Source organism: Colossoma macropomum, unplaced genomic scaffold, assembly GCF_904425465.1.
Source record: "Colossoma macropomum unplaced genomic scaffold, Colossoma_macropomum, whole genome shotgun sequence".
Lineage (NCBI taxonomy): Eukaryota > Metazoa > Chordata > Actinopteri > Characiformes > Serrasalmidae > Colossoma > Colossoma macropomum.
This window is the reverse complement of record NW_023494801.1, coordinates 17,607,072-17,624,406: the sequence shown is the minus strand read 5'-3', so window position 1 is coordinate 17,624,406 and position 17,335 is coordinate 17,607,072. Positions and strand designations below refer to the sequence as shown.

The following is a 17,335-nucleotide window of genomic DNA, read 5'->3' as shown; positions in this document are numbered from 1 at the left end:
TGAGTTTGTATGGTGCTGTGTGCACTGCTTACAAAACATGTTCAAATCACATGTTGTTTATACCTCCCCCTGTCTGCGATTGGTCTACTGCACAAAGCGACCTTAGTGAGGCTAAGACGTACAGTGAGTTCTTTTTAAGTATGTTTTCAACTGGGTGTTCTGCAGTAGTTGGTGTTTGTGGGTTTGTTTAGTTCTTTTCAGTTCATTTACTGCCAGAAACTGCCATCTTCAAAATCATTATTCATATTTTTAGCATTCTCAGGGATAGATCATGGTCTTGCAAGGACCCTGAGCACAAGAGTCTTTTGAAAAATAAACAAAATTAGCCATATTAATGTGCGGCATCTCGTTGTGTCTACATTGTAACAGTGCTTTTTGCATTAAGATTTGAAGTAAGATTTCTTCACTTCTTCATTCACTTATACCAAATCATAAGCCAAGGCCCCTGACAGTCAGAGGCCCCTGGGTGCTGGCCCCTAGTGCCCTGGTCAGTGGTCCATTCCTGATTACTGCCATACTACTATACTAACAATGCTTTCACACAACGATTGGATGAGCATACACTGATCCTAATATTTTTGCTTACCACTTGTTCAGCGTGCTGAAGGCAGGGAGGCTCTCCAGAGCTATCTTTTACAACTCAGTAAGGCCTTGAGGTTTTGAGGGACTTCTTTTAGCTTTTCAAAGGCTTAAATTTCAGCCTAAAAATATGTCAGCCCATGCAACATACGCCCACACATTTAGAAGACAGGAAACCCATTGTTGCACCTTGTAAAAAAAGAGAATAGGAAGTGGAGGGTGTTCGTGTTCATATGTATGTATGTATGCGTGTCGCTTGCAGACTTTGATTGACACCAGCGAAGTTCATGTCTCCCCCCACCACCACCTCTAGAAATACTCATGCTAACTTCACACAGACACAGTAGCTTAATGAGGAAGAGAAAAGCTTACTGACAGTGACCTCAAAGCGAGGCTCCGCTTACTGGCAGCTGTGCTGAGGACGGCATTCGAAGTCTGCTGGATCTGAATTAGACATCGTTGCTTCTTCAAAGGTACGTGAGACGTTTCTGTTTTGTACCTCACATTGATACTTGTAAAGATAAAGTTGCCAAGAAAGGTTCTGCAGAGGACTTAAGGGCTCTTTCAATGGGTGGTTCTTTAAACTTATGGGTCTTCACTGAACCATAAGAACCTTTTTCATTTCTTGTTGCTTTTCCTCAACAGTGAACGCATCGACAATAAATCATGTGGAAAACTATAGAAGTATGGCTGCTTATGTTGTGACAGTTTCATTTATTTTTTTATTTATTTATTTATTTACATTTAAGGTCAGGTACCAATGCAGTAGTAGTAGCAACAACAATTTTATTTGACAACAAACATTTTACAGACTGATTGCCTGACATGCCTCCAATAAAGCCAAAGAAGACTGCTTATCTGCTTATACTGCTTAGATCTTATCTTTTAATTATTGGCAACACTTCTTTTATCACTTAAAATCTTGAAGGAACCTGACGCTATACAGCTGTAGGCCTTTGTATGCATTATGGGTAAAATCTAAGCCCAGCTAAAGGTCAGTAAACACATTTATAATGAATATTTTTCAGGTTTTAGTGATGCATCTCATACTAATGAAATATTAGTCTCTTTTGTAATGTAATGAAGAGATTATTTATTCTAAAAATAACAATAAAATAAAGAAGAGAAAAGACGAAAAGTCTGGGCTAGTTTTAAAGGGGACCCGTCGTTGTTTAATTTCAGAAAAAAAGCTCATTGACTGAACATTAACTGATCATTATTATGAACAACATACATTTTACATTGTTGATAAAAGGTTTTAACACTTTATCCATATTAGTTGGACTCTCTAAGTCAGGTAGATGACTAATCGTAACATTAACAGTCTACTAGTCTAAAGCCTTATTTTTGTGCATCAGTCTATGCTGGGTGTTGAAGAGCATGAAAACAACATGAAAAAATGCAGTAAAAATCCTCTGTGTGGGAGCACATTTACAAAGACTATTTGAAGAAGTGGAACCCACTCTGCAAACTCTGCTTTACTCACAGCACAACTTCAAACACGATGAAGGCCTCTCGCTTAAAACCATGGCCATAGGTCAGGCACTGTTATGCTTAAGTATAGTCAGCCATGCTTAAAAAGTGCAATAAAAATGTTTATTAACATATATAGTGAATTAGATTTCACATTCTGTCATGTTTAGAGTTAACAATGTAAATGGCGAAGAAAAGACAATCTCGGTACACTCATAAACAGATGTATTAAAAATAGCACGTTCTGTCAGTTTAGGACTACACGGTTTGTGTTACTTTCGCCACAAAACGTATTAAAACAGAAAACAACATGACCCAAAATGTGTGAAAATGGGTAACACAGGAAAGTGTGTTGTTATTTAACACATCACTTTTTTAGAGTCTAACTCATTTTAACTCGTCTGAGGCTGCGCCACTATGTTGCATACATGGTGGGTTATGTGCAAAAATTGAAACGTCCTCGTTGGAATGACATGTTTTGTTGATTTTCTAAGTGAAACTATGTTAATGCATCCTGTACAGGGAATAAACTTCAATATGACATTTTTCTGCAAGTTTCTTTTTATTTGCTAGGCTTAACACGTTGGACCTAACATAGAAAATGTGCCATAACTTTTTCACAGGCCACATTTTATGTTGATTTTTTTCCCCAGTATGTTAAATTTAGCAAATAATCAGTAATTGAGCATTAAGTGTGCAGAAGTGTGTCTCTATAGAGGATCTTTTAACTTTTTTTTTCTTTTAGAAACATGTCATTTGACCAGGGCACCCAAACTTTTGCACAAGACTGTAGACATTAGGCTTCCATTTAAACTCTGTTGACAAAAGCTATTGAAATGGGTTAGTGGGCTTATTAAGGTCTGCAGTGTCAAGTTAAAAATGAGTTTTTTCCTGCAATACACAAAAATATAATTGATAAATAATTTTAAAAATCTTCTTGACTGTCTTTATTAGAAACAAATAAGGCAGATTTACATTTATTATTTCCCCAGCTAACCTTCTTTTTCTGAAGCAGAATGTCTTAGCATGCATATGGTTTAGCCATGACAGTGTACCCTTTAAGCCCACCATCTAAACAATTGCTACTATTTAAAAATATAAAAATAATAGTTTGTAGAGTATGATGACTCTATAGATGTAAATGTAAGTGTAATTCCTATATTTTGTGAATATTATTAACATTTATCGCCTTTTAAGGCAAAGTTTTCATTGTTATTGTGAGGTAGTTAGATTAGCCCCTCCACACAGAGGTCTCAAACTAAACAGAAAAAAAAGGTTTAAAATTCATAGTCACCAACAAAGATGTGTGTGTATTGCATGAAGTTCCCAATGTTTTAAAACCTGCAATGATGAAATACTTCACAGTGCAAATCAATGTACAAGGCATTTAGGTTCACTTGAAGCTTATGCTGCATTTATGTGGAGTAAAATCCATTTGAATGTCCCTCCAACTCATAATTCCTTTTCGGAAAGTCAGAGTTTCTTGTGGGCTCTGACTTCTCTGAGTTGCTGTTCCGTGACATAATTTCAGCATGCCGTTGCCTGTAGAACAAGAAGTAGTAATGTGATTTAAAGCAGCACTAGGTAATATTTTTTGTTAAAACTGAAAGAAATAGCATTATTCAGTATGGAGAAAACAGAACACGCTACAATATGGTGTGTATGCGACGCTGTGAGTCTCCCTGTAAGGCCTGAAATAATTATGTACAAGTCAGAGGTACCAGGACTGATTTGGTGGGAGTCTTTCGGACATCATACATCTTTACGTATTAACGTCATGCACACATAGGCTCAAAAAGGTCCAACTCGCTGTTTCGCTCTAAAATGCAAAATCAACTTAATAATGATGAGGATATGATGGTAATTGTAAATAATTCACTTAGATCCTCAGAGCACACATCCCTCATCACGTTTGGCCAGAGTTCTCTTTCAGTACTCTTTTAACATGCTTGCGAAAGTTAGATTCATCCACTTGTGGGGATTTTCACACATAGAAAATGTGCCATAACTTTTTCACAGGCCACATTTTATGTTGATTTTTTTTCCCAGTATGTTAAATTTAGCAAATAATCAGTAATTGAGCATTAAGTGTGCAGAAGTGTGTCTCTATAGAGGATCTTTTAACTTTTTTTTTTCTTTTAGAAACATGTCATTTGACCAGGGCACCCAAACTTTTGCACAAGACTGTAGACATTAGGCTTCCATTTAAACTCTGTTGACAAAAGCTATTGAAATGGGTTAGTGGGCTTATTAAGGTCTGCAGTGTCAAGTTAGAAATGAGTTTTTTCCTGCAATACACAAAAATATAATTGATAAATAATTTTAAAAATCTTCTTGACTGTCTTTATTAGAAACAAATAAGGCAGATTTACATTTATTATTTCCCCAGCTAACCTTCTTTTTCTGAAGCAGAATGTCTTAGCATGCATATGGTTTAGCCATGACAGTGTACCCTTTAAGCCCACCATCTAAACAATTGCTACTATTTAAAAATATAAAAATAATACTTTGTAGAGTATGATGACTCTATAGATGTAAATGTAAGTGTAATTCCTATATTTTGTGAATATTATTAACATTTATCACCTTTTAAGGCAAAGTTTTCATTGTTATTGTGAGGTAGTTAGATTAGCCCCTCCACACAGAGGTCTCAAACTAAACAGAAAAAAAAGGTTTAAAATTCATAGTCACCAACAAAGATGTGTGTGTATTGCATGAAGTTCCCAATGTTTTAAAACCTGCAATGATGAAATACTTCACAGTGCAAATCAATGTACAAGGCATTTAGGTTCACTTGAAGCTTATGCTGCATTTATGTGGAGTAAAATCCATTTGAATGTCCCTCCAACTCATAATTCCTTTTCGGAAAGTCAGAGTTTCTTGTGGGCTCTGACTTCTCTGAGTTGCTGTTCCGTGACATAATTTCAGCATGCCGTTGCCTGTAGAACAAGAAGTAGTAATGTGATTTAAAGCAGCACTAGGTAATATTTTTTGTTAAAACTGAAAGAAATAGCATTATTCAGTATGGAGAAAACAGAACACGCTACAATATGGTGTGTATGCGACGCTGTGAGTCTCCCTGTAAGGCCTGAAATAATTATGTACAAGTCAGAGGTACCAGGACTGATTTGGTGGGAGTCTTTCGGACATCATACATCTTTACGTATTAACGTCATGCACACATAGGCTCAAAAAGGTCCAACTCGCTGTTTCGCTCTCAAATGCAAAATCAACTTAATAATGATGAGGATATGATGGTAATTGTAAATAATTCACTTAGATCCTCAGAGCACACATCCCTCATCACGTTTGGCCAGAGTTCTCTTTCAGTACTCTTTTAACATGCTTGCGAAAGTTAGATTCATCCACTTGTGGGGGTCCGAAGCACAACTGTTATTCCAAAATGTTCTTCTGCATGTTGCATGCAATTACACATTTCCATCAGAGAGGTCTCCAAATCCCCAAATCTTACATTGTGTTGCTTTAAGCTTTTTAAACAAACTTTTGAGTTTCTGTTTTTCTGTTTTCATATGCTAATTATGTATGATGTCGACAAACATAGTTATAATTATAGGCTTAAGACTTCTATGCTTTTCAGTCGTATATTAATGCTGAATTTTCATAGCCTACGTCTCCTGTAAAAATAAATAAAGCACTAGGAAAATGGCTCTCTTTTAAAAGCTTTCAGCGGCCAAACAAGGGCGAGCGTGCTGTGAGCCTCTATATTTCCCTCAACCTTAAATAGCTGAAGTTGCCTGAATGCTTTGAAGAGGAAAATTAGGAGATTCCTGGTTGGAAAATTCTGAGCTCCCATTTGGCACGAAAGCAGCATTGTCCCATACATTATTGCAGTGTTGTTGCCAAATTTTTGCAGTAATGTGTTTGTGTGTCTACAAAAAACTGACCAAGGGTGCCCAAATTGCATGTTTTGTTGATTAGTAAAATGAGTTAAATGTGGACTGCACAAAAGTTATGGCACATTTTATATTTTAGTCAATGTGTTAAACTCAGCAAATAAATAGAAATGGTGCACAGAATTGCCATATTTCATTTTATTCTCTGTTGCAGATGTGTTAACTTTCTCACTTCGAAAATCAACAGAACATGAAATTTGAAATTAGTTCAGACTTTTGCATATGACTATATTTTGCATTTGTACTGCAGAATATCTCCATTCTCCCTATCAGATCTGAAATTTGAATCCCTGTATGTATTTAGAACATCAGACCGTCTAAATATTTGATGACTACTTATCATGTATGCATATATTTTTGAATACTTTGCAGTCAGCCATTTCAGTTTTGAGTAAGTTTTTAATAGTGTATTCAGGCACAGTGCCAGGTAGGTGCTAGGGGTGCTCAAGAGTTTATCACCATAGCCTGTGTTTGTCTTTACAGCTACAAGGACCAACGCAACACTGCAATGATTAATCACAGGCCAACCCAGAATATTTATTAACCTGCATTTTTTAAGATAAAGACATTTGATTAGTTTTCTGTGAGTGCTGTTTTCTCAGCCCACGAATCGCTGCTTAGCAGCTGTCGCTACCCGCCATTGCTTCAAGCGGTTAACCGTGCGTCAGTGTTTGAATGTGTAGCTTCAACTGTGGTCAAAACATCTACCTGGTGGACGTGTAAAAGTGAGAACCCATCCCTGATAGAAGAGAGTATGTTGTTTTTTACACATCGAAAGCCAAACACAAATTTTCATAATGTCATTGTCATCAATGGTCTGTGAATTTGATATTTACAGTGCTCTTGAACTAGCAACAAAAGCTAAAATGTACTGTTAAAATGCTTAAGCAAAAGTCTACTTAAATGGATCAAGTCATCAAATGTAAGACATATTTTTCATGCCTGTCGTGGCCGTAACCTTGACCAAGGATGTTAAGTTGTTTTTCTTCATCTTTGCACATCTCAGCTGTCTGATTGATTTTAACAAAGTTTTGTCTTCATTCAGCAAAAGCTGTGCCTGTGGTGAGCAGATGTGTGCTTTCTAGTAAAATATTGGCTTTGTTTATGTGAACCCAGTATTCTGTTTGATTGCTATTGTTTTGTATCTGTATAGAATGAAAATGTTGGAATAGGTAGGGTGATGACTGCACTGCTGTTAGCAGTAGGTTATAACCTGATGTTATGACATAGCAGGACATAGCACATTTGGAAACTGTGTCTATCTGTTCTAAGTTGGTCTGCCCACTTTTTCACAGGCCTACCCAATATTTTATTTTTGCCTATGCAACTGGTGTGATCGCGTTGCATGTCACTAAAATGCAGCATGTTTAGTTGTGAACAGCAAAAGTGCAAGCAGAGTTAAAGACTAGTCAATGACCAGCAAGCCTTAGATGTTCACTTGAACGTTGGAAACTTCATATTGAAACTTCTAGCGCTAGACTATAGTGCTGCCCCTGAGTGTATTTGACTTCACTATTTTACCTTAGCCTCTGTAAAAGACTACAATGTCTGGTCATTCTTTATGAGTGACTTTCTAAGCTGAAGAAAATGCTGTCATACTGCTTGCTCTTTGCTCACTTCGAAACTGGGCCTTCATATGTTCAGACACTGTCTACCTTAAGCTGTCTAAAATATATAAATTAAAAAGCTGGGTAATTGTGTATTGCTGATAAATAGATGCTTGTTTTCTATTCTAATAAGTTAGTTTAGATTACAGATGACCTTCTCAGCATTCTGGATTCAGGGTTCTGTCTCAACATGCAGTGCATCTTACTGACCTGGCTAACTTTAGGTCAGTCTAACCCTGGTGGCACTGATGACCGATTTGCTTTTAAACATTATAAATGCCTTTTTTTCTACATGTTTAAGTAGTATAATTTCTTTTTCTGTCTTTGGCAATTCCTCCTCATGTTTTGCATGATTTGCATGATTCGGCGTAAACAGCACACTTTCAGGTATACATGCATGAAAACTATTCAAAGCTTGAGTATCTAAACCTGGATGAATCGCATCCTAAGTATCTAAACCTGAATTTAACAAGGTATGAGAATCTAAACCAGGATCTCCTCCTGAGTATCTACACTTGGATTAATCACAGCCTGAGAATCTAAAGATGGATTAATCACAGTCTGGGTATCTGAACCTGGATTAATCAAAGCCTGAGTATGTAAACATGGATTAATAATAGTCTGAGTATCAAACCTGGATTAACCATAGTCTGAGAATCTAAACCTGAATTAATCATAGTTTGAGTATCTAAACCTATCTTAGTCACATACTGAGTATCTAAACCTGGATTAATCACAGTCTGAGTATCTAAACCTGGATTAATCACAGTCTGAGTATCTAAACCTGGATTACTCATAGTCTGAGTATCTAAACCTGTCTTAGTCACATACTGAGTATCTAAACCTGGATTACTCATAGTCTGAGTATCTAAACCTGGATTAATCACAGAGAAAATTGTTCTCATTGTTGTAAAATGAGTTACTGCATATGTGTTTGTTTGGTTTTGTGAAGCTGAAATTCAGTCAGAAACTTGGTCTAAGTTGAACTGCTTTGTTAGACAGATCCCTGATCTACTATTTCTGGTCGTCTAACTACAAGCCAAAACAAGCGTCATCATGTTCACACCACAAAAATCAAAACATAACTTTAAGCTTTTTCTCCTCATCCTCTTTTTTTCCATTTTTGGGTCTGGATGCCTACGTTCTTTTTAGATGGAAAGCACCTCAAAGATCTGGCTTTACCAGTGTTTCTCAGTGATTTTAATTCTGTCCAAATTATTGTTGTCAGTCACATACTGTGCACTCCTGCATCAGTAAAGGTTCAGGCGCATTTAACCTTCTACAGAGAAACTACCGCAGATTATATAAATCCTGAGTTGATTGATATGTTGGTAAAATGCCATCATATTTAAGATTCAAGATGTTTCTTAAGTATGGAGGCACTCAAAGAGGTGCTTACTTGTCTCCTCTGTAGCTAAAATCAAGGTGATATGTTCTGGTTGATTTTATGTGTTGATGTTTTATGTGGTGATGTTGACTGTTGGCTGTGAATTCTCAAGCTAATAACATTGCTAATGGCACAGTGCCATCATGCTTAAGACAACAAGAGAGTTGGTAAGGATAAACAGAATAAAATCTGTTCTGGAGTAAAGCCTGTGTGTAAATCGAGTAACCACTCCCACCTCTGTCACTTATACCAAGATCTCTAATCCCATGCAACGTAATCAAAAACATTACAGACATCCTGTGTTAAACTTGTATCATCCCACTTCCCAGTGTGAAACTGATCCTGTCCAAATAGTGCTTTAGACCGTGTAATGATACAGGAATAAACCAGAAGTTGTTACGGGGCCCCCTGGTGGCCATAGGGCCCTAAGCAGCTGCTTACCACAAAACTAAAAAATACTCACCATTGGGTCATTTAATGCAGGATATATACATTGTACTACATATGCTAATTATAACTATTGATGTGATAAAGACAGGCCAGGTGACTGATGATATTTGTACATTATGGAGTTTAAATGGTGAAAGTGGTGGTCTTCAGATTTTTGCAAATGGGCTGATGGTTTGATGTTATGCAAAGTACAATGTGTAATACTCTATTCCTTTAAATAAAACAATTTAATCAATCTAATATAATTAACATTACCTAATGTAGTATTATGACACTATCACCAAACATTTATACAGCTGACTCACCTCGGGATGATGAGTTGGCACAAGAATTTGGAATGGACTCATTAGGTATCGTTCATCTAACATACTGTGCGGTAGGATAAGACACAGGAAACATTGTAGATGCATGCAAATGCTCTTTTATTGAACAGGCAACAAGTGGTAAACTGCCGGCCCAGCACTGACCGAACACAGCAAGACAGCAGGGAAGGTCACTTCTAGCCATAAGTTTTCTCTTTATGGTAGACAACACATAACTACCCACTCCCCCCATAGCACAACCCAGCAAAACACATGCAAGACATAAAAACTTCACCACTATAACAACATTTCTGCCATGCCTCTCAAGCTCCTATGGCGGTGCAGCTTGTGCCGACACCATAATATCTTCTTTTTTTTTTCAGAAAGAAATCTTTACATTGGTTCAGGAAACATAAACCTTATTGTTGCTCTGACTTTTTTAAGGCTTTTTGCTCGATCGTCTTGATGTAAATACTTATTCAAACTTTTATTAAAGGTGCAAAACTATGTAAGAGTTTTTGTCAAAATTAAAAGAAGTAGCATTACTTAGTCCGGAGAAATAAAATATGCTAAAATATGATGTGCATGCACTGCTGCAAGATGCCCTGTAAAGCCTGAAACTATTAAGTCAGAGGTGTTGGGCCAAATGTGGGAGCTTTGTGGGAACACGTCATATATATTAACACGCATAAAGTACTTATATTTAGAACCATTTAATGCTTAAGTAGTTCTAAATAAAACCCATCATTCTAAATATAACCAAAGCCTTTACTAAAGCATCCTTGAAGAACTATCTTTTATAGGTGTGCAGTAATGGTTCTTCAGAACAATGGATAATGTGTTGTATATGACTCTACAAAGAACCTTTTTGAAAAAGGTTCCATATAGCACCATAAACAGTTCCTATAATGTTACAAGCTTGACATTATAACAAAAGCAGAACCTTTTTTGGTGCTATACATTTATTAAAGAACTTTTGAAGAACCATCTTTTTAAGTGTGCGGGTGAAATTTTAATTTCCGCTGTGTATTTACACCTAGTTATGTTTCAGCTCAGCTCAGTCCTTCTGTAAGCAGTAAAACTCTATATGTAAGATTTGCTTTGGAAAATGTATGAGAGAACTTTTTGAAAAAGGTGAAAAAACTAGCTTATAAATTTTGCACAGTTGAATGAATTAAATGGAAATGTTTGCTTGAATTATTTAATGGACATCTGTGACATGAGGGGGGGTGACCCTAATGCTTTTTTATTTCAACATGACCCTAAATGTGCCTAAAAACAATTTGATTACTGTTTTTGGTTGTTGGATGTATACAGACTTGTGTATATAAGTATGGGCACCATTTGCCTCTGTTTTGCTATTTTTGTTGTAAGTGAAAATACACATCTTTTACACTTTAGCACATTTTAATACACAGTTACTGTTTATTTGCTGAATTAGACACATTGCGGCCTGTGCAAAAGTTATGCCACATTTTACATTTACATTTCACAGAAATTGTGCACAAATTTCTGGAACAATCTATATTTCAGTCTGTTCTCTGTATAGGATGTTTTAACATATTGTCACTTAAAAAATCAGCAGAACATGTGATTTGACCAGGGGTGTTCAAACTTTTGCATACAACTGTATTGAAGAAATAGCTTTCACCTTTATTGGATCTTATGTAATATAGTTTGTATTTAAATATAACAATAATATCTTTATTTATCGAGCACTTTTCATACTGGTGGCAGCTCAGAGTGCTTTACAGACAACTGATAGAACTTAACAGTTACAAAAGAAACTATGAGTATAAATTTTAAACTATATAAGACAATGACACAGATCAAACTGAAATGATAAAGACCAAAGAGACGTAGAATTTCAACCTTTTTAACTCTGTGGAACCACCAGTGATTCCGAAACACACCTCGTTGTATTCTTTACTTCATAAATTTCATATTTCATAAGCTACATTCAAAAGGTGGGTGTTTTCTTTACAGTCAAATAGATGGGTAATGTAATTTTAAAACTTTATAATAAAAGAAGCAGATTTTTGGCTTTCAGCAGTGAATTGTAAGCATATAGCAATATGTTTATGTTCATAAAACGCAATTTCTGTTAATTTGAGGGAAGCTTTTACAAAAGAACTTTATGATTTGGGCATGTAAATTCAGATGGAAAAACCAAAATATACCCTGGAGAATTAAGTGCTAAGTTAAAGAATTATATTTTCAAATGTTTAAAAGTGAGCACTGAGCTTGACTGTCTAATAAAAGGTAGAATTGAGTTCCACAGTTCAGAAGCATAATAACTGAAAGAGGCCTCTATCATATTTATATTGTATATAAACTATAAGCATTTTATGCTCAGGTTTGGTCTTACGCATGTTGTCTATGTAGCATGTGTTGTTTAGAATACACTGTTGTATGCATTGCCTGTGCAGTATTTTCTCATGCTTGCTGTCTATATATAGACTATGTGTTTAAGGTGGTAAGCTAATGGGCTGCAGCCCAGCTCATCAAAGGCCTCACTCTCTGCAGCAGTGGTCTCCAGCCCTGGTCCTGGAGAGTCTAGTTCTGACCGCAATCTGCCACACCTGCTCCAGTTAATTAACTTCTCTAGAATTTCCTGATTAAATGGATCAGGTGTATTAGCGGTAGGTAAGGGAGGGGCAGCATGTTTGATGCAGCTTGGAAGTAAACTCTGAAGGAAGGAAGCTCTCCAGGACCAGGGTTGGAGACCACTGCACAACCTGTCCAACTGGTTCCCTCATTAGAATATTTCCTTTATTAGGGACATGAATTCATTAGAAGTCTAATTGTGAAATAAGAGACCCCCAGCTGCAAGCCTGAGGGCATCTCTATCAATTATAGTATGTAGTATAACCTCCATCAAGCTTTAATTGTACAGCACAAAATGCTACAACTGAATGTCACTGCAGTAACTAAAGGAATATTCTGTACCTATTATGAAATGAATATATCAGTAACATAGTTTTGAAAGTGAAGAACTGAAGTGTGTACCACATACAGACCCCTAGGATTTAGGGGTTAAAGAGAATAAAGGGAATGTTGCATTGTAGAGAAATTTGCATGCTCTAATTTCTTTACAGTGGTGCTGATAGGAATCAGGGATCTCAATGTCTACAGCACAAATATACATTTGTATGCAAAAGTTTAAAATAGAGGGGAAAAAAACATGAAATGTGCCATAACTTTTGCACATATTATGTTTTATTATTTTTTGCTGCAGATAAACAGTGATTGTACATTAAATTGTACAGAAGTGTGTTCTCTGTTAAGGATGTGTATTTATTTTCACCTAGAAATAACAAAATAGGGGCTGGGGCACCCAAACCTTCGCAGAACACTAAACTAAACAGTAATTAACCCTTGTGTGGTGTTCATGTTTTTGTTACTCAGTGGGTCTGGTGGATCCATTGCATTATTGGTTTTTTAAATCATAACCATAACAATTTATGTAAAAATACCAGATGTTTAAAATATCACAAGTGGCCAGCGTACGGTTCTCTTTTAGCAGCTGTAGCCAGTCAGCAGCCTGTCCATGTTGTCCACCCTCACACACACACACACACAAATATACAAAAACATTTACACACAGACAGACACACATACTAACAGCAGGCCATTTAGGAGGAGAACAGAGTGGAGGGACACAGCACCTCCACACTTTTGTTCCCCGCAGGTTAACCGAAACATGTGTAATATAAATGTGTAGGGGGTGAACAGTGTGAAGTCACTAAAAATGTTTTATTTTTTTATGTTCTTTACAGAAAATGAGCAAAGGCCAAAGAATCTGAGGTTGAAATAATAAATCGCATCATTTTTTATTTTGGTAAACATTGAAAATGGGTCTCTTAGCCCCCACACCACACAAGGGTTAAACTCTATTTAGGCACATTTAGGGTCATAAGGGTCATCTTGGTAAGTCATGTCCTGCATTGTTGATAATGGTAAAATATTAGCAAATCAGAAAAAATATGTTTCTTTTCCTGGAACTTAAGCAAAAAAGTTCCTGGAAAAAAAAGCTTGGGTACTCTTTTACTGTATAAGGCCCCACATGTACCTTCTGACATTCAGAACCATTCTGTGTATAAACTTTGGTTTTTAGAGGCATTAAATGCTGTGGATGTCAGGTTCCTATCACCACCACTGTAAATAATTTTAACTCTAGAAATTTCTTTTGAACTGGTTATTTTACATCAAATCACTTATGATTTTGACTTTAAAATGCCATATTTGCTGTGCTTTTATACTTATGTATTACATATATTGTCTCTGTCCACATTTATCTTCATTTTAGTTGATTTTAATTTTTCTGTATCATTTGAGCACGGCAGCTGTCCTTTTACATTGTGTGAAACTTTCATGGTGAATGGCCCAAAGAAATGTTCCATCGCTTGGAATAAAATCTCTTTACAGAAGAAAGAATGTTTTTGCTCTCTCTTGTAAAATAATTCTTTTGCAGATACTTATTTTTCTTTGGACAGCAATGATATGTAGTTACATATTTCGCATTTTAAAATGACTGAACAGGCGAACTACACCCCCCCCCACACACACACACACAAACCCCTCCTCTACCACTTGGCTGTCACCATCTTCTGCAGAGTTTCCTGTGTAAAGACACGAAGGCTCCTTCTGCTTGTGTTACTTTCTGTCCTTTCTTTCCTGGTATTCACTGATATACTTACTGTGTCTCTATTTAGTCAACTATTCATTTTTAGATAACCTTTTACTGCCAATTACAATGAAAAGCGAAAAGTGGATGTTCACACAGGATCTGTAGAACATTTATTGTGCTTACTGTCTTTACCCCGCTTACAGTGCTTACTGTGCTTGCTGTGGCTGCTGTACTTGTGAGTAGACCACATGAGCTCTCTGAAACCCAAATGTTCCTGTTTTCTCTGTTCACAGGTGTGAAGTCGTTTGTGCCAGTGTGTGACTCATGTACTTCATGTCATGTGGAGCTTTTACTAAGCATCAGAACCCTGATGGAGACAACAGGTATGCGAAATAATGGGTAAGCCCTTCAGGGTCCCGCACTAATATCTTTCTTGACCAAATTGTCTCCTGACCATATGGGCCTAATCTAATCTGTAAACTGTAATATGATTATTATTATTTGAAGAGATCTAACTTTTATTTTACCTTAACCTTTAACAAGACAATGTTTTATTCACTAAATAGGAAAAAAGATTGTATATAATGATTTCATATAGACTTGAAAACAAAAATGTAAATTGGTAACCCAGTTGTATTTTCTTCTTATTGTTCTTTTTATTGCTCTTCAGCACAGGCCAGTGATGAAAATAAAATAACATTCCAAAGTTTCCAAAGTCAAAAAACTATGTGGTTACCACTAAATGTTATACAAACCCCATTCCCAATAATAAGTTGGGACAGTACATGAACTGGTAATAAAAACAGAAAGCAGTGATTTGTAAATCCTGTTTGATGTGTAATAAATTAAAAACAGTTGAGAAGAACACAATATCTGATGCCTAACCTTATGAACTGTAAATCAATTCCACATTTGATGCCTGCAATAAATTCAAAAAACATTACATACAATTGTGTTACATTATCTTTATTTTTAACAACATAATAAACATTTGGGGACTGAAGACACAACTTGATCCAGTTTTGAAAGTGGATTTTTTTTTTTGCCATTCTTCTGTTATACATGTCTTCAGCTGTGCAAACATGCTGGGTCTTTGTTGTCATATTTTGAACTTAATAAGACACATTTTCAATAGGAGACAGTTTTAGACTGCAGACAAGCCAGTCCAGCACCTACACTCTCTGAATATGCAGCCATGCTGCTGTAACACATGCAGAATGTGGCTTGGTGTTGTCATGTTAAAATGAGCATGGAGGTTCCTGAAAAAGATGTTGTCTAGAGGGCAACATAGTACAGTCTTAACTTGTATGTGTGGATGCATCAAATGGTGAGGAATGATTATGGTTTGTGGTTGTGATATCCATCACAGAAGCATGCTAGTTTTTGCAGTGCAGACTTAGGGGTCGGAGGTCATGTTCATTAATTTGTATTTTTTGACCTTTTTTAAGCACAGAGATGTCTCTGGATTATCTGACTATTTTGACCATATTATGCACTGTACTTAAAATCCATGCAATCCCTGGTTAAGAAACATAATTTTTTAACTGTTGGATTTTTTGCTGATAAATTTTTGAAAAATACATCTTCACTCAAAAAAGAATTAGGCCTTTCTTGTGTTTTCCTTTTATGCCCAAGCATGATTGCCTCACCTGTTTAAGATGTCTTGCGAACATTTCACAATGTTCCTGGTTTAAACTGCTTCTGTCAAAAACTTTGTGGACCGTGTTGCAAGCATTAATTTTGGAATGAGCATATGTCCTAAAAAATGTTCCAAAATATTCTAAAAAGCTTTTTGTTTTTATTTGCATTTTATCAACTGTCCCAACTTTTTTGGAATTGTGTTTGCATTTGTGGTTTGGTTTAAATTAAAAGCTCTAATTATTTCAATTTGTTGCTTTATTTTTTAAGCTATAGACTGTTAACATTGTGTCAACCATCACCATAACATGTGCCAACCAACCCCGTGCACTAATTCCAGTAAATATTTTCTGACTTTGAAAGTGCCTGTTTTTTTAGCTAAGAAGTTCAGCATTTATTGCTAGCTGGGTTCTCCTAATGTATGGCATGTCTAGGATATACAGTTGAAAATGAAAACTGTGCCAACTAACCCTGCTGTTACCTAACTCTCTTTGCAGCTGCTGGTATGTCATCAGCTGTAGAGTCCAACCTCTATCGCCGTCTTCATGCCATCCTCAGAGAATTGGAAACTGACACTCAGGCCGGCTCAGCCTGTAATAAAGGTACCACTAAATTCTCTTTAACACAAAGTTAGTTGGCAATTAAAAACATAGTATAACTAAAATGATACGGCTAATAATAATAATGTGAATAACCTAGAAATGTAACAACAAAAACAACACTTCTTGTTCTCTCAACAGTGGATTGTATTAGAATGTTTGTGTGTCAACATATCCTTTTTTTGTCAAGGAATGCTGAGATGGACTCTGCATAAAAAGGTGGAGAACAGTCCCTCTATTAGTATCTCTATGTTGAGAGTACTTGTTAAGGAGCTTGAAAAGGTAAGACCAAAGCTGATCAGCCCCTTAATCTTTCTTTTGACCATAGAGCTTTTAAATAAAATTAGTAAAACAATGTAAAATTGACAAAAAGTAACAAAAAATTATTAGCTTTTGCCAACTGCTAATTATTTTACAATGTCTAATGTTCTGCATGTATGATTATAATGTTCAGCAGTCAAAATATCACAAGACACTGACTTTGTTAGGATATAAAACCACATAAGTGTTTTGAAAGTGACATTTTGTCAATATTTTAAAATTGCACCAAATGAAAAAAGAATCCTATGATTCTAAGCCAATAATATGTCAGAGGTGGGCAACTCAAGTCCTGTAGAGCCAATGTTGTGCGCAGTTTGGTCATTTTCATGCTCAAATGGGCCTGATTCAACTGACCACTTATTTACCTGGAGTTCTCCGCCTCTGCCTTGTATCATAGTGTAAAACCTTCCATTACATCAAATGTCCATAGTTTGC

At 36.2% G+C, this 17,335-nt stretch overlaps 1 protein-coding gene across 2 annotated transcripts in view; it reads left to right on the top strand.

Moving 5' to 3' along the window:
* The first annotated feature begins 862 nt into the window (after positions 1 to 862).
* The window catches only part of pik3r6b (phosphoinositide-3-kinase, regulatory subunit 6b), a 34,152-nt gene continuing 17,679 nt past the window's right edge, over positions 863 to 17,335 (top strand). Inside the window, exons 1-4 of one of the 2 annotated variants that reach the window (XM_036589765.1) lie at positions 863 to 1,052; positions 14,636 to 14,725; positions 16,478 to 16,582; positions 16,770 to 16,861. In XM_036589765.1, coding sequence (XP_036445658.1) covers positions 14,713 to 14,725; positions 16,478 to 16,582; positions 16,770 to 16,861 — 210 coding nt within the window. In that variant the 5' untranslated portion in view covers positions 863 to 1,052; positions 14,636 to 14,712. Of the gene's footprint in view, positions 1,053 to 14,635; positions 14,742 to 16,477; positions 16,583 to 16,769; positions 16,862 to 17,335 lie in introns of both variants that reach the window. The other variant, XM_036589766.1, reaches the window with a different exon arrangement.